Source organism: Zea mays, chromosome 1, assembly GCF_902167145.1.
Source record: "Zea mays cultivar B73 chromosome 1, Zm-B73-REFERENCE-NAM-5.0, whole genome shotgun sequence".
Classification (NCBI taxonomy): domain Eukaryota; kingdom Viridiplantae; phylum Streptophyta; class Magnoliopsida; order Poales; family Poaceae; genus Zea; species Zea mays.
This window is the reverse complement of record NC_050096.1, coordinates 224,791,111-224,817,732: the sequence shown is the minus strand read 5'-3', so window position 1 is coordinate 224,817,732 and position 26,622 is coordinate 224,791,111. Positions and strand designations below refer to the sequence as shown.

General features: G+C 48.8%; 2 protein-coding genes across 3 annotated transcripts; one reads left to right on the top strand and one right to left on the bottom strand.

Moving 5' to 3' along the window:
• Nucleotides 1-16,134: 16,134 nt before the first annotated feature.
• LOC100278096 (uncharacterized) lies at nucleotides 16,135-17,265 on the top strand. Its single transcript, NM_001151487.2, has one exon. The coding sequence runs from the start codon at nucleotides 16,265-16,267 to the stop codon at nucleotides 17,039-17,041; it is 777 nt and encodes a 258-aa protein (NP_001144959.2). The 5' UTR covers nucleotides 16,135-16,264; the 3' UTR covers nucleotides 17,042-17,265.
• LOC100382188 (Polynucleotidyl transferase ribonuclease H-like superfamily protein) lies at nucleotides 17,050-25,010 on the bottom strand. 2 transcript variants are annotated; one of them, XM_008645601.4, is made up of 7 exons: nucleotides 24,629-25,010; nucleotides 24,451-24,535; nucleotides 17,879-17,987; nucleotides 17,684-17,772; nucleotides 17,548-17,612; nucleotides 17,384-17,462; nucleotides 17,050-17,318 (listed from the first exon to the last, which is right to left on the bottom strand). In XM_008645601.4, exons 1-7 carry the CDS (start codon nucleotides 24,898-24,900, stop codon nucleotides 17,151-17,153), a joined length of 867 nt encoding a protein of 288 aa, XP_008643823.1. In that variant the 5' UTR covers nucleotides 24,901-25,010; the 3' UTR covers nucleotides 17,050-17,150. The 2 variants fall into 2 exon arrangements, with proteins under 2 accessions (XP_008643823.1, NP_001168418.1); NM_001174947.1 differs by having other exon boundaries at nucleotides 17,052-17,462; nucleotides 24,629-24,929.
• Between the last annotated feature and the right edge of the window lie 1,612 nt (nucleotides 25,011-26,622).

The following is a 26,622-nucleotide window of genomic DNA, read 5'->3' as shown; positions in this document are numbered from 1 at the left end:
GCTGCTGCTGTGGTCGGATCACCCATCGCCCTTGCTGCTGCTGAGGTCCTCTGTTCTGAGTGTCAGACACGATCCTGAAGCGTTGTGGCTGAGCTGAAGGTCCTGCCACAGGGGTCTTTCTCTTCTTCTCTGCCTGACGAGCTGTGATACAGTCCTCCTGAGAAATGGCCATGTTGACTAACTCATTATAGCTGTTGGCCCTGACTGTGTTGAGACGGTCACGGAGCTTAGTGCTGAGCCCCCTCCTGAACCTGTCCCTCTTCTTCTCGTCCGTGTCTGCATGATACCCGGCATACTGGCACAGGTCATTGAAGGGCTGAGCATACTGTAACAATGTTCGGTTTCCCTGAGTGAGTGCCAGAAACTCGTTGAGCTTTCGGTCCATAATGCCTGCTGGTATATGGTGCCCCCTGAAAGATGCCTTGAACTCTCTCCATTTCACCTCTCGGTCATCTGGCTGCATAGCAAGAAAATGGTCCCACCATGTCCGCGCGGGTCCGCGAAGCTGCTGGGTGGTGAACCTGACCTTAGTGACCTCTGAACAAACTCCATGGAGTAGCGGGAATTTGGATTCCACTACTCTCAACCATACATCCGCATCAAGTGGGTCCTCTGCCCTGGTGAACAATGGTGGCTGGGTACTGAGGAACTCATGATAGGTGGCTGCCACGGGGTGACGCTGATGATCACCACCACCATAGTGCTGAGGTGGTGGCTGACGCTGAGCTAGCTGTCTCAAGATCTCATTTTGCTGAGCCATCAGCTCCTGCAGAGTAGGAGGCGGTGGCGGTGGTGGAGGAACGCGCTCATTTTGACCACGACGCACTCTCCCGGCCATCTGAAAAATCACATATATATTCAATAACACAACTTTGAGGTTCAAGGTTCACTCGCGGTGAAAGAGTCAAAAGGTGAAACCGATAGATTCTTACATAATCATAAAAGATTTCACATGGCATAAACTTTTCTTATTAAATTAAGACTGACATCATTCATCAACCATGCTTCCAAAAGAGTTCATCGCGATTAAATCAATACCCCAAAAGACTCAACTCTATCTAGCCTAGTACCCTAAGGGTGCAAAAGCTAAGCTAGCTTCGAGGAGTTCTACCATCACCGACTTCTAACTCTACCCCTGCGACCTAGTGAGCAAACGAGGAAACACTCGACTCGGGGGAAGGGGGTCTCCCTGAGCCAGTAGTGTCCAAGCTAGAGGCAGGCTACTCTCCTCCCTCGATGTCGACATCCTCGTTGGCCTCCATGTCCTGGATCTCCTGGTGATGCATATCCAGGTGCTCGTTAGCCTCGGCAAGCTGCTGCTGGGTGTTAATTAACTGATCCTTGAGAACCTCGATGGTGTTCTCCCTTGTTCCCACTAGTTCCTCAATCTCTTGGATCTCATTTGACAGTTGCTCCACCTGTAAGTCCTTTTCCACCATCTCAGTGGATAAGTCAACCACAAGCTCCTCTCGGTTATCCAAGGTGATCTTAGTTGCCTCCAACAACGCCATCAGATGGGACATTGCCTCACCACGCATCACTTGTAGACAATACAGGGCATTCATGCACCGCACCGTCAAGTGAGCAGTCTGGCCTGGGTAGATAGCCCAGATGTCCTTGGCATGCTCCACTCGGTCCTTCCACATTGGGTCATCCTCCTTCTTAGCGGGGAACAAGCCAATGGGGTGAGTGGACATCTCCAAGGGGTGAAATCCGCAGAAAGTGGTCAATCCGTGAAGAGCAATCACCTCGATCGTATCCTCAGCCCGGTATCCAAAGGACTCAGAGTCCAGCGAACGCCAGCCGGGCTGCAGGGGATGAGGCTCCAGGGTCATCCTCACCCTACAGCGGGGCACTCGGTGCTTCTCGAACTGCTGCACCGCATACTGGGGAGGCATCGTGTAACCAGCTCCCTGAAGTACCTCCCACAAAATATGGGGAAAACCCTCTCGTGCAAGCCCGTCAGTGTGGGACAGTGCATTCCCTTCGTCCGAGGATCCGTGAGAAGTCATTTGTGTACGGTTAAGCGTAAGTAAAAGAAAAAGAATTATAAAAAGAAAAAGGAATCACAACTCAGCCTCTCTATAACCATGGCAGTGGTACTGGGGTACTTATTTGGTCATCATTTGTATCAAAGTTTTTACCCAATTATCCATTTGTTTAATTAATGATGCATGCATGCTCGTCCTGAACGACTTCACATCAATCTTAGAGGGAATAGAGAAGAACTCCCATCCATTATAGTAGCCTGTAGGGTTGACTCAATTAGCCACCTAGCTACCCCTCTATCATCCTAAGGCTTCACGTCCTAGGTCTATCCTGATCGTCCTACGATCTATCCAACATTTGTTTCTATCAAGTTTTACTTTGGAAAAGGATGGTATTTATAGTTTATTGATTCCTCTGTGGTGGTACAAGCTCCAATACCAGCTGTGGCGGAACTGCCCGAATTATTCCAACTTAAGTGCCTAAGTCCCGCCTTAGAGGCTAGACCACACTTAAATGGGAATAACCCGTCAATCCCTCGGATCTAGTCCGACGAGGCCACTGACAGGATCAAGTACCACAGTCTCACTCGATGGTTAGTCACAGAGCAAATACAATAAAGCATAAAACCATACATTAAAGAGTATTAAACATATTACATCATCATCGGAGTTTTAGCAAAAGTAGTCATCATTGTTCGAAATGCAGCGGAATAAAACTAACGATAAATAAACAGAGAGATGGGGAAGCCTGTCCCATCACTCCTCGTGCTCCTCCTCAGCCGAGGCGGGGTCCCACTCGACAGTCCAACCTGGTGGCAAGATGGATGGCCAAGTCACTCCAGCAACCATGTCCTCCAAAGAACCTGTAAAAATTATGCCACAAGCAAGGCTGAGTATACTAATACTCAGCTAGACTTACCCGGTGTGAGGAGTCTACTCCTCTACCTCTAGACATGCAGCTGTTTGGCTGTGGGGTTTGGTTGCCAAAAGCACTAGCTGAGTTCATAAATCAAGTTTTAGCTTTGTCAAGTTTTAGTGTGACTCTCTTAAGACTAAATATGTACTATCTACTCATTCATGGTAGCAAGCAAATTAGCAATCAACATCTTTTGTCACCTCATCACATTTTCACTTGTTACTCAATGTAGCAGCATGGATCAAGCAGTCTCATTAGCTGCGAGAAGCAGACGATTCGAATCGAGTTTTTATCCTTGCAAGGTAAACCTAAACACACGACGTGGCGAGACACTCCGTCCCCACACACATCAACCGTCCCCATCGATTCCCTGTCAGCAGATCAGGGCTCACCGCCTTGGCGTACAATGCATCACTGACCCTGACTGCCGTCGTGCAGTGACCGCACTTGTATCCACCATAACCGGAATGGGAGACCACGTCTCAGGTCGCGTGAGGGGCAAAGTCTACTGCCAGGTTCAATCAGGTAGTAGGCTTACCGATTTACCATATTTCTCGGCATGTGCTTAGTACGTTCAAACGCTTGACACACGGTACCACACCTTAATCCTTATTCCAATTTCCGTCTCGTAGACAACGCATCCCCATGGACCGTTGTCCATAGACCATCATCAGTCTGATATACAAATGGATACAACCAATTCCTGACCTCGCGCGAGTGCTAGAAAAATAACTCGACTTCTACCGAGATCCCTAATTAGCAAAGCAGCTACTCGACCTAACATACTAGTATCCATCTCAAAAAGGATTCCTGAGATCATGCAACTAGGGTTTCAAACAACTCCTACACTTAAGTGCACATTCAATCCTACAATCATTAAGTGTAGTAAAATAGCATAATAAATAGGTTATACATAAAACCGGGGCTTGCCTTCCAAAGCTGGGGCAGGCGAGATCCTCTGGTGCAGGCTCTGGTGCTGGATCCGGGGCTACCTCCTGAGCAGCTCCTTGCTCCGGCACGAGGACGTACTCTCCGTCAGCGAGGTTGCAGTCTATCGAATGCAATGAATAGGAATATGTATGTCATGATTATGCAGGATTTAACAAACATTATGCTAAAGGAAGAAAAACTAAGTTAGTTAGTAACTTAGGGTTTCTTGGTCATACGTGGCTTTTAGTGGTTAATGCTTATCACTCTAGGTTTGGGTTTTGTTAAGATAAGCATAGTGGATTTGTATTTCCCTTATATATTTCAGTGGGCAATTTAAAAGGGTTTTGCTGGTTGGGTTAGGGTGACACTAATTTCCACCATTAATTTTCCCTTTCTTTATTTTCTATTTATGAATTCTAGTGTGGGTTTGAACTACAACAGTGGTTTAACTTTTTCCAAAAAAATTGTAAAAATTACAGTGGGTTACTATTGGTCACTATAGTCTGTTCTATGAATTTGAGGTCCAGAATAAAAAGAGTATGCCTTGGACAAAAATAACAAAAGTTGGGCAAAGGGGGTCACTTTGCACTACAACTCTTAACTAGGGGTGGGTTCTGTCCTAAGGGTCATTTTTGTTGGTATCTAACAGTAATCACAAGCTTCTGTGCTAAAAATCACAGAAGGTTAATTGGTGGTTATTTAGTTGTGATTTTCTAAAGTTTAATGTCAAAAAGGCACTTTCTACTATCTTGTTATTTGAAAAAGGTCAAACAGCAGATTTCATATTTTTCATATGTTCTTAATAACAAAACATTAATTATCCCATGGTTTGGGGTGTTTTCACCTTGGGGTTATTTTCTAGGGTTTTTCTAAGTTTTCTTTGTTTTCTTAAAATAAAAGGTATCCCAATTATTTTATACTAAACCAGAGTATAATAAATTTTTCTAGTGAACTATACTGAATAAGTAGACTAACAAAAATGTAGGTGCTCCCTGGTTCTCTATTTAAATTACCTTTTCTATTTTCTTTAACTTTAAGCACAAGGTGAAATAAATGGCAAACTCTACCTATCATTTTTAAACAGGTTAGTAGGTGATCAAGTACTTCTCTAAATTTTCTTAACCTCAGTCAAATAGTGTAACTATTTTTCCTTATTTCTTTTAGCTTTTGGCCAGTTAATCATTTAATTCAAAACTCTAAAGTTTTCTATAACACTGAGGGGTTTTATATTTTTTCTAAGTGGTTTACATTATTTAAGATCTGGCAAAACTGGTTTGACTCGGTTTAGGTGAACAAAACAGAAGATATGAATTTTTCAAGTTCTGTTTGAATTTAAATCAGATTAATAAAAAGGTTTCCTGGAAAAACAGTTTACACCGAGGACCCTGGGTTTAATCCAAATCAACCCACTCAAATCTACCCATGCGCCACTATTCCCCTGAGTCACTGACAGTTCAAAAATCCCCCGACCTTTCCTTCTTCTTCCCCAAGGTCCTTCCCCTAATGCAAACAGTACCCGCGGGAAAGAAAAGGGCGGCGAGAGAGGTCCGGCGAGGGGCGGGGTTGGCTCCGGGAGGTCCTGGCGGTCACAGCGGTGTACGGCTCGACGGCGGAGGTGGCCGGAATCGTCCGGTCCACGTGCGCAGGCGGGTGATCTCGGCGGCGGCGGGTGTTTCGGCTAAACCACGGCGATCTAGTTCAATCAAATGGCACGATGAGCTCCGCGGGGTGACGTAGAGGCTATGTGCACAAGGAATCGAAGAATGGAGCAGAGATTTACCCGGTCTACGTTCACCGGCGGTCAGGCGAAGTCCGGCGACCGTGGACTGGCTTCTCCAGCGAAGCAAAGTCCGATTCCTTGCTCGAGGAGCTTCACCGAGGCGTGCACAGTCTCTTCCAAGGGTCGGGCGTGGCTGGGAAGGGCTCTGTTGGCCGGTCTATGGTGGCAGGGGCTCGGGTGGCCGCGGGCACGCCGTGCGCGGGGCAAACGCTGGTGGTTTCGGGCTCCGGTAGGTCGAGCGTGCGCGGAGGAGTACGGTCGATGCCTGAGGGTGATTTATAGGCGCGGGCGCAAGCAGGAGACGCGGGCGCGGCTTGGCGTGGCGCGGGGCGCGCGGGATCGGGCGCGGGCGTGCTATGGCGCGCGCAGAGCGCGTCGAACACGTGGAGGTGTTCTTCTACCCATGTTCAAAAGCTTGCTGAGATCGCATACGTGCGAATCTTGGCAAAAATCCGGCGCAGACCTCTTCCTGGCACCTATGGCTATCTCTTGTATGTGAGTTCCAAGGGAAGATAATCCCTAGGTCAGAAGATATGCGGACGCCAAATTTGGCTTGTCTCCCTGCCCACTTCGCGACAAAAGTGATGCTAAGACATGTCAAATGTCAAGGGCTCGGTCTCAACTTTTTCCAGGGGGTGCCTTAGGTAGTATGCCACATTTTTGGTATACAACTTAGGTGGTTTTGGTGTCATCTACAAGGTGAACACGGTGGATCTTTAGATTAGGTGTAGAATTTGACTTAGAGAGAATTAGATAGCTCTAGCTCTCTCTCTACTTAAGGATTGGATTTGGGGTTTCTTAAGGGGTCTTTTTGCAATGTTTCCTCTCTATATTTGTTGATTAATATGTTACTTAACTTTGGCCAAGGGTTAGGTCATGATTTGCACATTTTCTTAATCCCCCCCTTCAACCAAGGTTTTGGGAGATAGGGGTTCAAGAGGGGTCTAGGGTTTACTCCCCTCTTGTCCAAGGTGATAATTGCACAAAAGCTTGGGCAATGCTTTTGGTCATTCACATTCTTGGGTAAAACATGGTCTCCAAAGTTTTTATGCTCTTCTCCTCAAGTTTCTTCCATATGTGATCACAGTCATTAGTGCATAGATGTGCCATAGCCATGGTAACACTTGGGGTGTTACATTTCCGAGGAAAATTTTGACGCAGAGGGGGTTCCCCCCTTTTAGCCCCCGAGGGAGGGTCGGGCTTTGCCGAGGCAAGGCTGATCCTTCCTTGATGGTTAGACTTTATTTATGCATGTAAAGAAAGCGAGATACATGAACGACTTGAAACATTTTAAGGGTAAAAGCGACGTAGCTGTTGGATGTTCCAAGCGTTGCTGTAGACCTCGCCTTGATCGTTGGCCAGCTTGTATGTCCCGGGCTTCAAAATCTTGGTGATGATGAAGGGCCCTTCCCAGGGAGGAGTAAGCTTGTGGCACCCTCGGGCGTCTTGTCGCAGCCGAAGTACCAAGTCTCCCACTTGGAAGCCTCAGGGCCGAACCCTCCGGGCGTGGTAGCGTCGCAGAGACTGCTGATATCGCGCCGAGTGTAGTAAGGCCACGTCCCGAGCCTCTTCCAGCTGGTCCAACGAATCTCTCGGTTGGTCTGGTTGCTTTGGTCGTCGTAAGCCTTTGTCCTCAGGGAACCGTATTCTAAGTCTGTGGGTAGGATGGCCTCGGCCCCATAGACTAGAAAGAACGGCGAGAAACCCGTGGCCCGGCTCGGCGTCGTCCTTAGGCTCCAAACCACCGAGGGTAGCTCTTTTACCCACCGCTTGCCGAACTTATTGAGGTCGTTGTAGATCCTCGACTTTAGTCCCTGCAAAATCATACCATTGGCGCGCTCCACCTGCCCATTTGTCATTGGGTGAGCTACGGCGGCCCAGTCCACACGGATGTGGTGGTCTTCGTAGAAGTCCAGGAACTTCTTCCTAGTGAACTATGTGCCATTGTCGGTGATGACGGAGTTCGGGACCCCAAAGCGATGGATGATGTTTGTGAAGAACGCCACCGCCTGCTCGGACCCGATGCTGGTTAAGGGTCGGACCTCGATCCACTTGGAGAATTTGTCGATGGCGACCAGCAGGTGCTTGAAGCCCCCGGGTGCCTTCTGCAGGGGACCGACGAGGTCCAGACCCCATACGGCAAACGGCCAAGTGATGGGTATTGTTTGTAGGGTCTCAGCGGGCAGGTGCGTCTGTCTCGCGTAGAATTGACACCCTCGGCAGGAGCGTACAATCCTAGTGGCGTCGGCCATCGCGGTCGGCCAGTAGAAACCTTGTCGGAAAGCGTTTCCGACGAGGGTCCGAGGTGTTGCATGGTGACCGCAAGCCCCCGAGTGTATTTCTTATAACAGCTCTTGTCCTTGGGCGACGGATATGCATCGTTGGAGAATGCCTAAGGGGCTGCGGTGGTACAACTCTTTTTCATCACCCAGTAAAATGAATGACTTGGCGCGCCGAGCTAGTCGCCGAGCTTCGGCCTTGTCGAGGGGCAGCTCTCCTCGGAGGAGATATTGCAGGTACGGGGTCTGCCAGTTTTGGTTTGGCGCAACCCCATTCCGCTCTCCCTCGATGCGCAAGGCCTCACCCTCGGCGGCCGAGGGTTCCTCGGGCTGGGCCGAGGTCTCGTCGAGTTTGGGCGTGTCGTCGAGTTTCACGGATGGTTGATATATGTACCTGGAGAAGACATCCGAGGGAACCGTCGTTCGCCCCGAGGCTATTTTAGCCAGCTCATCCGCGGTCTCGTTGTACCGTCGAGCAACATGGTTGAGTTCCAGCCTGTGGAACTTATCTTCCAAGCGCCGAACTTCGTCGCAATAGGCCTCCATTTTTTGATCGCGGCAGTGGGAGTTCTTCATGACTTGGTCAATGACGAGCTGCGAGTCTCCTCGAGCGTCGAGGCGCCGAACCCCTAGCTCAACGGCGATGTGCAACCCGTTAACCAAAGCCTCGTACTCGGCCACGTTGTTTGACGCCGGAAAATGGAGGCGCAGCACGTAGCGTACGTGTTTCCCGAGGGGTGAGATGAAGAGCAACCCAGCACCTGCTCCTGTTTTCATCAGCGACCCATCGAAGTACATGGTCCAAAGTTCGGCCTGGATTGGAGCTGTCGGCAATTGGGTGTCGACCCATTCAGCCAAGAAGTCCGCCAAGACTTGGGATTTTATGGCCTTCCGAGGGGTAAATGAAATTGCCTCGCCCATGAGTTCCACTGCCCATTTTGCTATCCTACCCGAGGCCTCTCGGCACTAGATGATCTCTCCCAGGGGGGAGGATGACACCACGGTCACCGGATGAGACTCGAAGTAGTGTCGCAACTTTCGCCGCGTCAGAATTACTGCGTACAGTAGCTTCTGGATTTGTGGGTAGCGGATCTTGGTCTCGGATCCTGACTTGCTTGGAGTCGAGCTTGGAGCCGATCCTGACTTGCTTGCAAGCGTCGTTGTTGGGGTCGAGAGACACGAATTTAACTGCCTCGGCCGGTTCGAAGTTGCCGGTGTGGCGTTTTGCATCAGGCGCCTCCTTGGAGAGGCAACCCAGGTCGGCGATGAGGGCCTCGGACTCCGCGATGGCCTCAGCGTACTCCACGCATTCCACGTCACACTCGTAAGCGTGGCGGTACGTGGATCCGACGGTGATGGTTTCGTTGGGGCCTAGCATCTTGAGCTTGAGGTACGTGTAGTTGGGGACGGCCATGAACTTGGTGTAGCACGGTCTTCCCAACACCGCGTGATAGGTTCCTCAGAACCCGACCACCTCGAACGTGAGGGTTTCCCTACAGAAGTTGGAGGGAGTTCAGAAGCAGACGGGCAAATCAAGTTGACCAAGGGGCAGGACGCGCTTACCGGGGACGATCCTGTGAAAGGGTGCTGCACCGGCCCGGATCGTGGATAGATCTATCCCCAAGAGCCCTAGGGTCTCGGCGTAGATGATGTTGAGGCTGCTGCCTCCGTCCATGAGGACCTTGGTGAGCCTAGCGTTGCCGATGACGGGGTCGACGACGAGCGGGTACCTTCCTGGGCTCGGCACGTAGTCGGGGTGGTCGCCTTGGTCGAAGGTGATGGGCTTGTCGGACCAGTCTAGGTAGACTGGTGCCGCTACCTTCACCGAGCAGACCTCCCGGCGCTCTTGCTTGCGGTGCCGAGTCGAGGCGTTCGCCACCTGTCCGTCGTAGATCATGAAGCAGTCGCGGACCTCCAGGAACTCCTCTTCCTTGTCGCCCCCTTCTTGTTGTTGCCTTGGTCCTTGCCACCTTCTGCCGAGGGCCCCGCCTTGATGAAGTAACGCCGGAGCATGTCGCACTCCTCAAGGGTGTGCTTGACGGGACCCATGTGATAGGGGCACGACTCCTTGAGCATCTTGTCAAACATGTTGCCTCCTCCGGGAGGCTTCCGAGGATTCATGTGCTCGGCAGCAGCGACGAGATCTGCGTCAACGGCGTCGCGCTTTGCTTGCGCCTTCTTCTTGGCTTTCTTTTTTGGGCCACGCTGGATGGACGCCTCGGGGGCGTCTTCCTTCTGTCTTCCCTGAGGCTGCTTGTCCTTCCAAAAGATGACTTCAACCGCCTCCTGACCAGAGGCGAACTTGGTGGCGATGTCCATCAATTCGCTCGCCTTGGTGGGAGTCTTGCGCCCCAGTTTGCTCACCAGGTCCTGGCACGTGGTGCCGGCGAGGAACGCCCCGATGACATCCGAGTCGGTGATGTTGGGCAACTCGGTGCGCTGCTTTGAAAACCGTCGGATGTATTCTCGCAGGGATTCCCCTGGCTGCTGGCGGCAGCTTCGGAGGTCCCATGAGTTCCGAGGGCGCACATACGTACCTTGGAAGTTTCCCGCGAAGGCCTTGACCAGGTCGTCCCAGTCGGAGATCTGCGCAGGAGGCAGATGCTCCAGCCATGCTCGGGCAGCGTCGAAGAGGAAAAGGGGGAGGTTGCGGATGATGAGGTTGTCGTCATTCGTCCCTCCCAACTGGCATGCTAGTCGGTAATCCGCAAGCCACAACTCCGGCCTTGTCTCCCCTGAGTACTTGGTGATGGTAGTCGGGGCTCGGAACCGGGCCGGGAATGGCGCCCGTCGTATGGCCCGGCTGAAGACCCTCAGACCTGGTGGTTCGGGCGAGGGGCTCCGATCCTCCTCACTGTCGTAGCGTCCTCCACGCCTGGGGTGGTAGCCTCGGCGCACCTTCTCTTTGAGGCGGGCTCGACGGTCGCGGCGGTGCTGCTCGTCGCCGAGTCGATCCGGGGCTACGGGTGTCCCGTCCCGTGTGCGCTCGGTGCGGACCGAGGCCTCCCGCACGTGTCGGGAAGACGTTGCGCGATGCTTCGAGGGGCACCCTTGCCTTTGGGAGGCAGAGCTCTCAGCTCGTCGGACCGCTGCGTCTTCCAGGAGACCCTTGAGTTCGCTCTGGATACGACGCCCCTCGGTGGTGGATGGCTCCGGCATTTCTCGAAGTAGCATCGCCGCTGCAGCTAGATTCTGGTCGACCTCGCTGAAGGCCGGGGGGGCAGCCTTGCCCTGGCTTCGTCAATGATACGGTGCTGGATGTCTTGGGCCCAATGATGCGCTCCTCCGGCTAGTCCTCGGCCTGTCCACTCCTGCTCGATATTTTGTTGGAGCTGCACAAGCCGCCCCGCTTCTTTGTCGAGCTTGGCCTGCATCTCGCGGAATTGCTCGAGCTGTGTGTCCTAACCCCCTGCAGGGACTGGGACCACAGCTAGCTCCCGTGGGATGTCAACGCGAGACACAGGCACAGGGGCGTTGTCATCTTGCGGCATGCCGAGGTGGTTGTCTTCGTCGTGATCCCCCTGATCGATGTGGAAACACTCGCGACTTGGGTCGCAACCCTCGTCGCCGAGGCTGTGGTCATCGTCAGAGCAGCCAGAGAGGCAGTAGTCACATGCGGACATGAAGTCTCGCATGGCACTAGGATCACGGAGTCTGGAGAAATCCCAACCGAAGTTGGAGTCGTCGTCTTCCTCGGAACCCGCGGGTCTGGAGGTTGAGACGGCCGTCAGTCGATCCCAAGATGACCACATATGATGCCCTAGAAGGTCAGGGTATGCCCTTGCGAAAGCGCTCACCGAAGCAGGGTCGCTTGGTGGATCGAAGCTGAATCTAAAAGGGACAGGGTGGAAAACGGACGGTACCTTTTGGTCGATGGACGGTGGTGAAGTCGCGTCGGGGACGGAATGCAACGTTATCTCAGGTACGAGGCTAGCGCCCAGCAAGTCCTTTGCGAGGGTGCTAGCGTCATCAGTTCGCTCGGGGTTGGCGCGTTGCGGGGAAGCGACACCCGTCGTTGTCTCAGGTGCGAGGACAACACCCGACATGGCCCCCGCAGGGGTGCCAGCGTCGTCGACTCGCTCTGGCCCGACAGCCAACGAGGTGCCGCCTCCTGCATGGCCACGGTTGCCCCATCTCCTCCTCCTCCGGCAAGGAGGGTGGCGGGGCAAACCCGGGTGGTCCTCTTCTGCCACGGTGGGAAGTCGTCGTCGAGTTCGCCGCCGCCGGGCGAGCCGATGACCGTTGTTGTTGTCGCGCTGGGGGGGAGGAGTATCATGTCGTAGTTGTCGTCAAGGGACATGAACTCGAGACTCCCGAAGCGGAGCACCGTCCCCGGCTGAAGAGGTTGCTGGAGGCTACCCATCTGGAACTCAAATGGGAAAGTGTTCGTTAACACGCAGCGAGCCCCTACCTGGCGCGCCAACTGTCGGCGTTTCGGACCCGCGGGGACCGTCAACCGACCAGTAAATTTGTTGTTGCGTGTCCCTTCCCAGATGGGTTGATGCAAGATGGAACACAAGGGGGAAATGTGGCTTATGTTATCTCGCACCGGGGTGCTCGTAGTAGGGGTTACAAGCGTTGCAAAAGAGCGAGGGCGAGAGCGAGAGAGAGAGAGAGTTCCTGTGTGCGTCCGTCTCTGCCTGTCTCGTCTGCCCTGCCTTCCTCTATGCCAACGTGTGTCCACGCGAACGTCTCAACGTGAACCTTTTTTCCTCCCCCCCCCCCCCCCTTCACGTGCCTTTGGAAGGCCCTGGACATCCCCTTTTATAGATACAAGGAGATGCCCAGTTGTACAATGGGGTGTAGCTATGTGCTAACGTGGCTGGCGGGGAAGTGCCTTGAGCCCTGTACACGAGCTAACGTGGCCGTCGGAGAAGTGCCTTGAGCCCTGTACACGAGCTAACGTGGCCGTCGGAGAAGTGCCTTGAGCCCTATAGAAGCACAGCTGTCGGGTGGCATGGATCCTGCTGACGTTTCCTTGCTTCCGTAGGGGGTTGAGAGCAATCCGACGTCATGGGCGCACGCGGGGAACCATCATTACCTGTTACCGGAGTAACCTTAGATGGGACATCGGTCTTGTTCCTTTGTAGCCTGAGGCAGCTAGCTAGGAGTAGGGTAATGATGTATCCCCTGTAGCGTAGTCGGTCCGAGGCCTAGGTCGGGCGAGGCGGAGACTTCTCTTGAGGCCGAGGCTGAGGTCGGGCGAGGCGGAGACCTTCTCCCGAGGCCGAGGCTGAGGCCGAGGCCTGAGGTCGAGCGAGGCGGAGCTCCCTGTTGCGCCCGAGGCCGAACTCGTGGGAGATCGTGACTCAGTTTTACCCTGGTGGCTGGCACAGTTGCCGGAGCGGGGCAAACAGCGCTGTTTTCCCATCAGATCGGTCAGTAAATGGGCGAAGTGACTGCGGTCACTTCGACCTTGCCGACTGAGGCATGCGTGTCAGGATAAGGTGTCAGGCGATCCCCGCATTAAATGCGCATGCGATACGATCGGCTGGTAAGGCGATTTGGCCAAGGTCGCTGCACGACAAAGTCTGCCCGAGCTGGGCCTCGGGCGAGCCGAGGGTGCGTCTGCTGACTGAGGGGACCCTCGGGCGAGGCGTGAATCCGTGTGGGACTACTGTTCCCGCCCGAGGCTGGGCTCGGATGAGGTCGCGTCCCTTGGTAGACGAGGCTCTGACTTGAACCACGCTTCATCAGTCGTGTATGGTTTGTTCTGAATATGTTTTTCAGCCGGATTAAGGAGCATTGGGTGTACCCCCAATTACGGTACCCGACAGGGCCTCACCGGACAGTCACCCGAGACGCCTTTGGGCGAGTTAGAGATGAGCTCGGGCGAATCATGATTGTGCTCAGGTGAATTAGGACTGCGCTCGAGCGAGTCGTGACTGCGTCGAGTGATGGGCCTCAGGCGAGTCGTGACTTCGTCGGGCGGTTGGCCTTAGGTGAGTCGGAATTGTGTCTCCCGCTCGAGGTTGGTCTTGGGTGAGTTGGAATTGTGTCTACTGCCCGAGGTTGGTCTTAGGCGAGCCAATACCATGTCTCCTGCTCAGTGTTGGCCTCGGGCGAGTCATGACTGTGGGAGGTCTTGGGCGAGCTGTGACTGTATCTGCCGCCCGAGGATGGTCTCGGGCGACTCATGATTGTGGGAGTTCTCGGGCGAGCCGTGACCGCGTCTCCCGCTCGAGGTTGGCCTCGGGTGAGCTGTGACTCGATGTCCCGCTCGGGGTTTGCCTCGGGCGAGTCGTGACTGCATCTCCCACTCGAGGTTGGCCTCTGGCGAGTCGTGACTTAGGTCCCTCGTGCCTTGTCCAGTGTGCCATGCGATCGAAGGCTTCTACCAGCTCAATGGTTGGTGCAGTCGTTTAAGGAAAGCATCGGAGACTGCTCACAGTTTGGTGCCCCCGCAGAAGTGGCAGTTTTTCCCATGATTGAGATCTTCTTCATAAGGAAAGGGGCAACAACTAGGGGCTCATTTGGGGCTATAAAAGGGACCCTAGGCGCCCATTTGGAGTAGAGAAGTGCAGCAAACAAGTTCACACATCAAGTGATCATATTCTTTCTCTCTCACTTGTGTATCTCTCTAGTTTGTGTAGAGGCACATTTATAAGCCTCTAGAGAGAGGGGAAGTGCTGTTGAGAGCAAGAGCAAGATCTTAAACGTCGTTACTCTGCCAAAGTGCTATCAAGAATACTGTAAGCAGCCTCAGCGTCGTTGTATCCATCATCAACATAGTGGACAGATCTAAGTAAACGGAGGAAGGAGTTGAAATGGACTCCAAGCCAAGGTGTGGCTAACTCCAATGAGGATTAGGCAAGTATTTCAGGCTTGGCCGAACCTCGAGATAAATCATGTGTATGTGTGTTTTGCTTTGTGTTGTGTGATGTCTCTCTGTCTTTATTACTTTTATACTTGCAATCAATACTTATTTGTGGCATAAGTTGTCTATGAAGTGCAGGGTATTTTGAGACAGGAACTTCAATTCTGCTGCGATCTGTTCGAAGGGTCTTTCATTCCACTACGATCAAGTCTTCGAGTAGAGTAAGAACTTCCAGTTTTTTAAAGTAATATTTTTTACTCTCCTATTCACCCCCCTTTATGTGACATCCAGGTCCTGTTCTCGGATAAAGGGAACTTTCAACTATGGCACTCAAGTTCGATCTTTGGATCACTTGAGAGTGGTTGAGTGCAACACTTGTCTATTGGGACACCACAACGTGGAGTAGGAAATCATTTTAGGCCTGACTGAACCATGTGAAAAACATTGTGTCTTGTGTGCTTATTTGCTTGTGATTTTTCTCCCTCTTCCTAAGTCTCTCAAATTCACTTGTAATATTGCTCTTAATCTATTCTATATCTTGAAAGAGCAATCAAGTGAAGAGTACTTGTTTTCATCTTCTCTTTACTCAAACTTGGTTTTAGTTTGCACTAACTTCATTTTTAGACCAAGTTTGTGTTTTTAGTGTTAATTTTGTCGGATCACCTATTCACTCTCTCTAGGCGCCCTCACCTAGTATAAATTAAAAAATGTCGATTGAGGGTTCTGAACCAGCGAGGATGAATTCTTCGTTATATTCTGGATTCGCGTTTTTTTAATCACCCGATCCGTGTCTTCAACTTTTATGAAATCATGAAAATAATTGTAATTAGCAGGTACACGGGCAAGTAAACAGTGGAACTGTAGTCAGAAAGATAATAAATTCGAGTAATTCTGGTGGAGTCAATTATATGATGTACAGTGTACTAGTAAGATAGGTTGAAGCCTGTTGAGTGCAAGCAAACACATGGTGGTACACACACTGACACACAGCACAGGGGCGACGTAACGGGTTGCCGGGTTGGTGGCCTGCTGAACCCGGAAACACTAGGAGACAACATCGTTTATTTTTCACGTTGTTGTATTGTAATGTCATTAGAACGGTGGCCACTCAGAACTGCAGATTGCGGCCGCAACGTATGAAACAGATCCACGCTTTGGTATTATATACAGGAGCCTTCAAGACAAAAAATGAAATCTTATTGGTTTTTAAGATCTCCAGGCCTTTCTTGGAAGCAAGCTCACAAGTTTTGCTTGCCGTGCGTGCTCGCAGTCTTTGCCCCCAAGACACAAGCTAGCCACACCATCGATCGGTACCGCACGGCTACGCGTACAACTCCTGAGCAAGACTCATAAGCAAGATCATGATCATTGCTAGCTGGCCCCACTGTAACTAGCAATCCAAATGAAAGCGCAAGCCACAAGCCATGAGGGCAGTTCAGTCTGCACAGATCAACTCCAACTCCAACCAAGAAATAGCATCGAAATGCTAAAGCAATAGCAAATGAAGCCTAGTAGCTAGGGAGCAGAAAGCCTGAAGAGAGACGAGACGAGACGATGCAGCTGGAGAAGGGGTCCCTGGACCTGGTGCTGGTGCCATGCGGGCTGGTGGTGATGCTGAGCTACCACCTCCTACTCCTCTACCGCATTCTCCGGCATCCCGCCACGACCGTGATCGGCTACGAGAACCACAACAAGCTCGCCTGGGTGCGGCGCATGGTGCAGGCGACCCCCGACGAGACGGGGCTGGCGCTGAGCGTCATCTCCAGCAACATCTCGGCGTCCACCAACCTGGCGTCGCTGTCCATCGCGCTGGGCTCCCTCATCGGCGCCTGGGTCAGCAGCACCACCAAGATGTTCATGACGGAGCTCGTCTACGGCGACCGCAGCCAGTCCACGGCCACCGTCAAGTACATCTCCCTCCTCGTCTGCTTCCTCGCCTCCTTCACCTGCTTCATCCACTCCGCCAGGTACTACGTGCAGGCCAGCTTCCTCGTCACCACCCTCGACTCCGACGTGCCGGCGACCTACGTGCAGCACGCCGTCATCCGGGGCGGCAACTTCTGGTCCATGGGCCTCCGGGCGCTCTACCTGGCCACCACGCTGCTCATGTGGGTCTTCGGGCCCATACCCATGTTCGCCTGCTCCGTGCTCATGGTGCTCATCCTGCACATGCTGGACACCAACTCCCTGCCCCTGCACCAACACCAATTCACAGTTAGGAAACGGCAAGCTCTCACGCCAACCATCGCCACGACTACGAGACAGCAGACCAGTCCGCAGAACCCAATGCTCAGCAACCCGGTCTTGTCACCTGTTACCTTTTTCACTTGAGACAATCATTGCAGAACCTGAATTTTCATTAATGTTGAACTACAAAAATTTCATTACAGATATTGTTTCCAAAACTAGGACAAGTTCTCCCTTTGTTACTTCTTTATCTTCATAGAAGAACAGTGGGGACATTGGGATCATTCCCATTGGACTCAGTAGTTTTCTTCTTGCCTCGCTTCTTGAGCTTCTTTTTGAATCTGAACTGTTCCTTCATGTTCTTCTCCCATGCTTTCTTGTGCTTGTTGTAAATGAGCATCGCAGCTCTCGCATCCTCGATCTGTAAGAGTACAGAAAGTATTAAGAACAACACAACACAAATCATGCATATAATGTAGAGCGTACGGGGCAGTGTTCATTCTGTTGTATTTTAGCACCAAGGACTTCAGCAGCAAGATCCTTCAATGATCGCCTCTTTCTCTCCCTAGTGAATTGAAATTCACATGTCAATACAGTTTTGGGTAATCACAAGAATAATCATGTCACAGCAGATGCCCAGACCATCTAACCTTCTGAAAACCTCATATTCTGATGTATCCCTGATGTCCTTCTTTGGGTGGCTTAGTAGCAGCACCTGGAAAATACTAATTAAATTACACAAGAACACACACAGGGTGTATACAGAAAGGAGTTAAAGCCACCAACCTTGAGGTCATTGTGCAGTGCATGACCAACAAGAATTCTTCCTTTAATCAGCTCAGCTACTTCCTTCTGCACAGCCCAGAATTCTTTGGCTACAGTGACATAAGATAGTTGCATAACCCACAAAGGTCACCACCCTTGACAGCAACAAAATACCATATAATGAATGACCCATAATGTAGTGATGTATCTATCTACCTTTGTTCATGTGCTTAGGTCTAATCCCACTAATCCATGTCCGGTAGTCCACAATTCGCTCCACGGCGCGAACATATTCATCATATACAATATTGCCAAAGGAATTAACCTGACAACAAGCATACTGAGATTAGAGGATGATAATTCAAATGAGGGAACCCATTTACATTATCCAAATGTTTGTACATTTCAAACAAACTTCATCAAGTGTGTTTATCGTATGCCAAATGCTATAAAAAACTGCATAACAAAAGCAGTTATGACATGTCTTGCTCCTGTGTTCAGCATGCTACAGGTCTAGAAACTTTCTTGCTCGAGGAGGAAAGTTTAGCTCTTCCCACTAGCTCTCTCCAGAAAATAAGGAAACCCTTGCCCACTCTTGACATTACAAAGGACTACACAATGTTTTCTGTGCACTTACCCTATAAACAAATGTTATTGACTCTACTCAATGTTTCTTCAGACACAGGGTGATGATTGAGCATTAACAACTTAACATGAAGTCAGACTCACTTTATTTCCAGATTCAAGGATTAGAAAATAATGTGAATAAACAAACCACTAACCATTTTAATGTTTATATGGTTTCAGATCACTAAGTTTATACACTGAAACAGTAATCATAATATCATATAGCATTTTCAAAGCGCAAGTAAACATACATACTAGTTTATAGCAGACAAAACAACAGCACAAGGTAAGAGGATCACATTGTAGTTGCTAGGCATTATCTAAATAAAACCAAGTATACCCCCACTTCGTTAGCAAAACACCTGGATTTAACATCAGGTAAGTATAACAAACCATAGAAACCCAACAGCCCATAGGATAATAAATTGTTTTACTGTAGTGACTGACCAAAATATGAATAAATACTCCCTCCATCCCTTATTAACTGTTGCTATGGAAAACGTGTTGGTCAAACTTTCTTAAATTTGACTAGATTTATATAAAATATTAGCAACATTTGTATCTTCAAATAAGTTTATTATGAAAATGTAAGATCTATCCAATGATATTATAAATATTACTATTTTCATATATATTAATATTACTATTTTCTTCTCTGCCTATGTTGCCCCTAGGAAAGGAGGGTTGTGATAGACTTGACAAGCCAACGTTGAACCTAGCCATTCTAATGGAGATGAAACTCGAAAAAAAATCTGTTGGGGCATAACCCTTTTAGCGACGTGACATATCAAAACCTGATATGGTGTTAAATAGGACAAAGTGTTAGTGGGCTGGAAACCCTAACAGGGTTGGGTGCTATATTTATAATAGAATTGTTGGGCCTAAGCCCATTACACAAGACCCCATGACAATACAAGACACAGTTACTCTACCGGTCTACCCCCACCCCCGGCAGTCGAAACTCTAGCCACAAAAGATGTTGAGACTAGACCGTAACTCCTCAAACACCGACGTAGGAAATCCCTTGGTGAAGAAGTCAACGAATTGAGAAGTGGTCGGAACATGAAGAACCCGCACATCTCCGACGACGACCCGCTCGCGAACAAAGTGGAGATCGAGCTCAACATGTTTCGTGCGCTGATGCTGGACGGGGTTGGTGGACAGGTACATGGCGCTGACGTTGTCACAATAGACAAAAGTGCTCCGCGTCAGTGGACTGTGCAGCTCCTGGAGCAGCTAACGAAGCCGTCACCTCGGCGACACCGTTAGCCACAGCGCAGTACTCGAAAACGCCCTAAAACGCTATTTGGACGCTTAAACGTTGTTTAAACGCTCGAAACGGACGTTCTACGCCCTAAACCTAAAACGTTCGGACGTTCCAACTTTTAAACACGTTTTCTCGTTTAAACGACGTTTTAATAACAATGAAGGATTCGCTTCATAGCGGTGAGACGTGGCTCCCACGGGGCATGCATATGGAGGCACACCTACTGGACGACGTAGGCGATGTTGGGGCGGGTGAAGACAAGGTACTGCAGGGTCCTGGCAAGACTCCGATAGCTAGTAGAAACTGAGGCACTATGGAGTATTTGCTTTTACGAAGTGGCTAAAGAAGCAGAAGTGACGCAGTGTTGCATAATTGGAAGCGCCAGACCAGTAAAATGACTGAGTCCTGAACATTAAGTCGAGTCTAGAAACATGAGGACTACATGACAGAGTTGGGAACTTGGACAGAAGGCAAAACAACTCAGACACGAATAATTCAAGACATTCAAGAAGATACGAGAGAAGAGTCTCATCTGCCTGAGTCAATGACTCAGCCAAATAAAACGTGAGGGATACTTTCAATAATATATACTAGAGTTAATATGATCAAGCTCAACAAGAAGGCATATACGGATAGGCTCATGGGCTCGATCGAGAGCCCATAGACTCGGTCATCATTAGGAGGTCTATCGTCAAGAGGATTCCAGAAGCACAAACATGGCAAAGATCTTATCTGAATAGAAGATATCATCAAGATCCTAACGAATAAGGCAAAGATTCTAACGGATAAAGCAAAGATCCTAACGGATAAGGAAGATACACTTGTAATCATAGAGTTAGATTCATGTAGAACTAGGTAACCGAGTTGGTACCGTGATGGACTAGGTAACCAACACGCTATCCACCATATAACCACCCCCTCCTTGGACTATAAGAGAAGGGGTAGGGGAGCCCTCAGCGGCAGGTCGCATCTCACGTCACAACATACACCAACAAATCCACCCCATATAGGATGTAGGGTATTATCTCACATCGAAAGACTAAACATGTCAAAATCTTCATATCTCTTGTGTCTTTACCTTCAACTTTCGATCTCATGACCTACCCCATAAATTCACTGTAAAAAATCCTCGACGAAATCTCAATTAGTAACGTGTAGTAATGGCCAACACTAGTTAGGTTGATTGTCCTCATAAGGAGAGAGGATAAACTAACATCCTTAGATTGTAAGGTGATACCTAGGAAATGTGTTCACTCAACATAAGTTTGTGGTGGCGGTCTTTCGCTTTCAAATGCGTGCCCGTAGGGATAAACAAGCCATGATTATGAGAACAAAGTGGTGCAAACTGAAAGGGGAAATGCCAACAGTCTTCAAAAAAAGAACCAACAAAGAGGGCACTGGAAGGAAGAAAATAACATAAACAACATGTGGGAGATGACAACCGACATTCGGAAGGTGTCCTCAAAGGTTTGTGGAGCAACCAAAGGGAGTGGAGACGAAGCTAAAGATACTTGGTGACAGAGTGAGGAAGTCTAAAGGGCTATTAAGAAGAATGAATGATATAGACATTTGTACCATGACAAGAGTGTGGACAATATAGAGAAGTACAAGGTATCAAAGAAGTATGCAAAGTGAGTTGTAAGTGTGGTAAAGGATCAAGGTAAGGTGTGCAAGGATCCTTAACAACTTTGGGTACAAAGAAGAGAAGCACATATATAGGATGGCTAGGGTCCGTGAGAGGAAGACAAGCGACTTCAACCAAATTAAGTGCATTAAAGACGAAACGAAGCACCTCTTGGTGAAGAAGGATGAGATCAGACATAAATTGCAAGAGTATTTTGAAAAATTGTTCAATGAGAAGAATTGGGACACAACCTTTCAATTGGATGACTCCTTTGATGACATCAATAGACACTTTGTGCACAAGATTCGAGAATCTAATGTTAGAGAGACAATGGAAAGGATGAAAGGGATAATGTGATGGGCCTTGATGTTGTCTGAATTGAGGCATGGAGATGTCTTAGAGACATAGCCATAGTATGGCTAACCAGGTTGTTCATTCATGTTTTCGAACGAACAAAATGACTGACAAGTTGAGAATTAGTATGTTGGTACTGATTTACAAGAATAAGAGAGATATTTAAAGTTGTACTAATTACCAGGAAATTACGTTGATGACCATACTATAAAGCTACAGGAGAGTTATCGAGCATCGTCGGAGAGGAATAACGAGAATCTCTATGAACCGGTTTGGTTTCATGCCTGAAAGATCAACCATGGAAGCTATTTTCTTAATAAGACAAGTATGCAGCAGTATATGGAGCAAAAGGATCTACACATGGTTTTCATTGACTTGGAGAAGACTTATCACAAAATATCAAGAAATGTTATGGGTTTTGGACAAACATAAAGTTCCAACGAAGTACATTAGAATCATTTAGGACATGTACAACAATATTATGAGTAGTGTTTGAACAAATGATGGAGACAAGGATAACTTCCCAATTAAAATAGAAGTTAGCTTTGAGCCCTTACGTTCATAGTTGTTAAGGCGGTAAGGCGAGGTAAGGCGACTAACCCCCTTTTCACCTTTTAAGTGGTAAAGTGTAAGGCGAGGCAACGCCTTAAATATATTTAAAAATGGAAAAATATTAATATTTGAGAAAGTGTTTAGGACAAAAAAATTAATAGAGAAAAAGAATAAAGAAAAGAAAAAGAACAGTCCAGCCAGCCCAACTTAGCCCAGTTGGCCCATTCAAATTAGGTTAAGCCCAACTAACCCTCTCTCTACCCCAGCCATGTCTCCTAGCACCCGCCGCCTCCCTCTCAAGTCCCAAGCACCAGCCACCTCCCTTTCTCCCCTCCGCCAGCCCTCTCTCTCGGTCTCTCTGAGCCGCTTCTCTCTCTCTCTCCCAGCCACCCTCCGCCATCGTCGCCGCACTGCCCTCCCCAATGCTGCTCTCTGCCTGCGTAGCCTGCAACGATCGCGGGCGGGAGGGGCGCGACAGACGGGAGGGGGTCTAGGGAACCTCGCCGGCCCAGTGTGGAACGCTCGCGGTCATGGAGGGGAGGGGCCACCGTCGTCGGCCTCTCCTAGGTGTCATCATAGCGTCGCCATATACCTCTCCAAGGCGCCGAGACGACACCCTACTGTCCAAAGCGGACGTCTTAGGCTCCGAACTAAGGCGACTAGGACGCCTTACGACTAGAGCACGCTTTAGAGCTTAGGTATCGCCTAAGCGACGCCTTAGGGATGCCTTAACAACTATGCTTACGGTTTTCCTTGGTGATAGATGAGGTCACAAGGGACGTACAAAAGGATATCCCTTAGTGTATACTTTTTACGAACGATATAGTGCTAGTGATGAAAGTCGAGTAGAAGTAAATAAAAAACTAGAGTTGTGGTGGGAGACTCCAGAGTCAAAATATTTTAAACTCAGTAGAACTAAAACCAAATATATGAACACATGAAGGAAATGTTAGTTTGGTAGATCACGTAGTGCCTAGGAAGGATACCTTTCAATATTTCGAATCAATGCTACAGAGGGACAGTGATATTGATGAAGATGTTAACTATAGAATCAAAGCAGAGTGGATAAAGTATCGTCAAGCATCTGTCATTCTATGTGACAGGAGGGCACCACAAAGCTAAAAGGTAAGTTTTATAGGACACCGATTAAACCGGCTATGTTGTACGGTGCAAAATATTGGCCTACAAAACAATGGCATGTTAAACAGAAAAGTGTTGTAAAAATGTGTATGTTGTGTTGGATTTGTGGTCATACAAAAAGGAATTGAGTCTCGAACGATGATATAAGGATGATATACGTGATAGGCTAGAGGTAGCACTAACTGAGAAAAGCGTATACAACACTGATTGAGATGGTGTTGACATGTCCAACAGAGATCTCTAGACACGCCAATATGCAATAGGATCCAAAGGCACAATATACACAAAGATTTAGTCTTGAATAGGAGCGCATAGAAGACAACTATCCATATATCAGAACTGTAAACCTTGACTTGTGGATTATGTTAGGTTTCAACTCTAGCCTAACCCAACTTGCTTAGTACTAAAAGGCTTTGTTGTTGTGTTGTCTTTGACTCTTTGTTGAAAATGTTTGACTTTTCAAAAGCAAGAACGACAATTATTTATGGACGGAAGGACCGAAGGAGTAACATGTTACTGAAACGAACACCTAAATACTATTAGTGCCGAATGCAAGATTGTGACAAAAAAAACTTCGCAAAACCACAAAAATGTGATTCCATCTAGGTCAGACTCACGAGAGTTTTTCAAAACTGCCTACTTCCTTTGTTTCAAATTATAAAGCATTTCAACTTTTTTGGAGAGTCAGATCATCTTAAGGTTGACCAAAATTATAGAAAACTACAAAAATTATGACATCAAATAGATATACTATGAAAATATAATTAATGAGAAATCTAATGATACTTATTTGATATCATAAATGATACTATTTTATTATATAAATTTTATCAAATTTGAGATGCTTTAACTCTCTAAAAAAGTTGAAATGGCTTATAATTGGGACAGGGAAGTATTTGTTAAACCAGACATCTGAAATGACCAACCTCCAACTATGGAATTGCCCAGTTCAACTTCAGAACATCTCCACGTTGGAATAGTAGCAATGTCATTCCATGGACGGCGCAGACTATTACATTGCTGCTTCATGATTAACAGCTTTTGGCACATCCTGAACCTTCAACCTTCCAATTCAACAACGAACAACCACAGACCTATTGCTCTGTCATCACTCCAAATCCCAAGCGCTCTCTACTCCAATTCATAAATTGGTGACTAACTAATCATGACTAGTTACTAGGCAAGTAAATAAACAAGAAAACTGAAGTAAGAGATGGTGCATACCAAGGTAACCCTGCCGAGGGCGCTTTTACCGCCATCAAATCCTACCCCGACCATCTCGCAATCAATCGCCACCACCTTAGTCAAGCTGACGACCCCCAAACACCATTCCCAAATCACGAAATCAAAAAACAAATCTCAAACCGACATTCAAAGCGTCTCGATGCCAGAGCATGCTCACCTGGTATCGTCGGAGGTTGGCTCGAGTCTGACCTCCTGCGCTGTGGGTGGTGGAGACGGCTCCGCGGGCGCCGGAGTGGCACCGTCGTGCTTGCGCTTGCCGAGGTGGGTCGCAGCGGGGCGGTGGGGGAGCTTGGACTGGAGCAGCGCCCAGTTAGGATTTAGGGCAGAGGGGGGCGCTGTTTTCGGCCTGGGCTTCCGCTTCCGCCTCGAGTTGTGGCTGGGGTTTGCGGCTGCCGCCGGCGGCGTGGAAGACGGCGTTGGACCTGGCATGGACGGAGGATTGCGGCGCGGAAGGACTGACGCGGGGGTTGGGAGGGAGGGTTTTTATGTCCTTTGTTTTTCTAATATGGCTCCGTTTGAATGCACTGTTGAGTGCACTAGTGCCTTAGGCTGTCTCCAACAACGTCCTCTATATTCATCCTTTATATCTGTCCTTTACAGTCTACTCTAAAAGATTTCATCCTCTATATCTCATTTCTCTCCAACAACGTCCTCTAAATCACGTCCTCTATACTCAAATACCCATATTAAAGACATTTTTTAATTTTATTTTTTGTACATACGTATTTATCATACTCTCAAATGTATTGTACATATTTTAGTTTTGCTAAACCGGTTATTTAAAGTAGTCAAATGGATAGAGGACCGTTTAGAGAAACTCTATGTATAGAGAATCCAGCAGCGTCCTCTAAATTTAAAGGACCGTTTAGAGGACGTTGCTAGAGAGCGTAGAGGACCGTTTGGTCCTCTATATTTAGGGTAGAGAACCCTTTAGGGTGCCTTGTTGGAGCCAGCCTTAGGGCTCTTTTAAAACAAAGAATATTTTGTGAATCTTGTTTTTCTGTGTTTTAAACTAATTTCTATAAAATTCATATATCATTCCTATAAAATTACTGCGTTTCAAAAGAGCTAATTGTTAACTAGACTATTAGCGGGGGTTTGGATGGGTTTTTCTGTGTTTTTAAACTAACTAGTTGAGTACCCGTGCGTTGCAACGGGAACATGTAATAACATAATAACTTATATACAAAATGTGTCTTATATTGTTATAAAAAAATATGTCATAATACATTTGTAATCATAGCCATACATAAATTTTGTTATTTTAATTTAGTTGTTTCACTACTACATTGCAACCATCAGTATCATGCAGACTTCGATATATACCACGATTTGCATGGTCTCATCATTGAAGAGCACGTGTCACATCTGTCGGTAGAAGTTCCCTCGTACATTGTCAGTCATCAGTTACGCACCACCATACACGCTTGCTTAAACAAAAAGTGTATGTGTTTGCGAAGAGAATTAAAGGCAGGCCAGCACAAAAGCTACCCCGACGATGGCGAGTGATCATTGTTGTCGGTCCTCCTCTGCATCACCTCTGGTGCCAAGATAACGTCATAGTCCTTGATATAGTAGTCGTCGAACGTGCACGACATGGCGAGTACCGATGACTCTTGGCTGGGTTGCCAAACGAAGTGCACCCCGGGCTCATCAGCGAGGTAGTACACCTAGCCGTTGCACCACCGGATGTGTTACTCCTCTACATAAATCTTGTTCGAGGACACTCACACAACGTCAGCAACGCCCGTCGTCCCAGCGCACAAGAATTCATGGCCGATCAGTAGTGACTTACGTGGGAGGTTGAGCTTCAAGTGGATGATGAGCTGGACGATGTGACGGCGCCGTTGTCGGATGTGGTGCCCATAACAACCCGATAGTCGCCGGCGTTGGCGACGACCATGAGGTCCCCCTATTTGAAGATGGACAGCACGGTGTAGCCACTCTGGACCGTGTCCAAGCGGTGACTGCGCCGGAGCTTGCCGAACACAGCGACGCATGTGGCCACGTAGTACTGCTTTCAAAGGTCGAACTGGCAGTCGCCAAGCTTCTTCTCGTCGTCGATGAGCGACGCCAACGCAAGCCCCTCCTGCCAGTGGTGTTTGTTCAGGGTTTCCAAGTAAGAAACATGGATTCATCTTTGGCGTTGAT

Excerpts from the sequence above, each read along its gene's own strand:
- LOC100278096 (NM_001151487.2), top strand. The coding sequence starts at position 16,265 with ATGCAGCTGGAGAAGGGGTCCCTGGACCTGGTGCTGGTGCCATGCGGG.
- LOC100382188 (XM_008645601.4), bottom strand. The coding sequence starts at position 24,900 with ATGCCAGGTCCAACGCCGTCTTCCACGCCGCCGGCGGCAGCCGCAAAC. Across the intron at positions 24,536-24,628 it reads CCAACCTCCGACGATACCAG|CTTGACTAAGGTGGTGGCGA; the intron begins GTGAGCATGCTC and ends GGGGGTCGTCAG. Across the intron at positions 17,319-17,383 it reads AACAGAATGAACACTGCCCC|ATCGAGGATGCGAGAGCTGC; the intron begins GTACGCTCTACA and ends GTACTCTTACAG.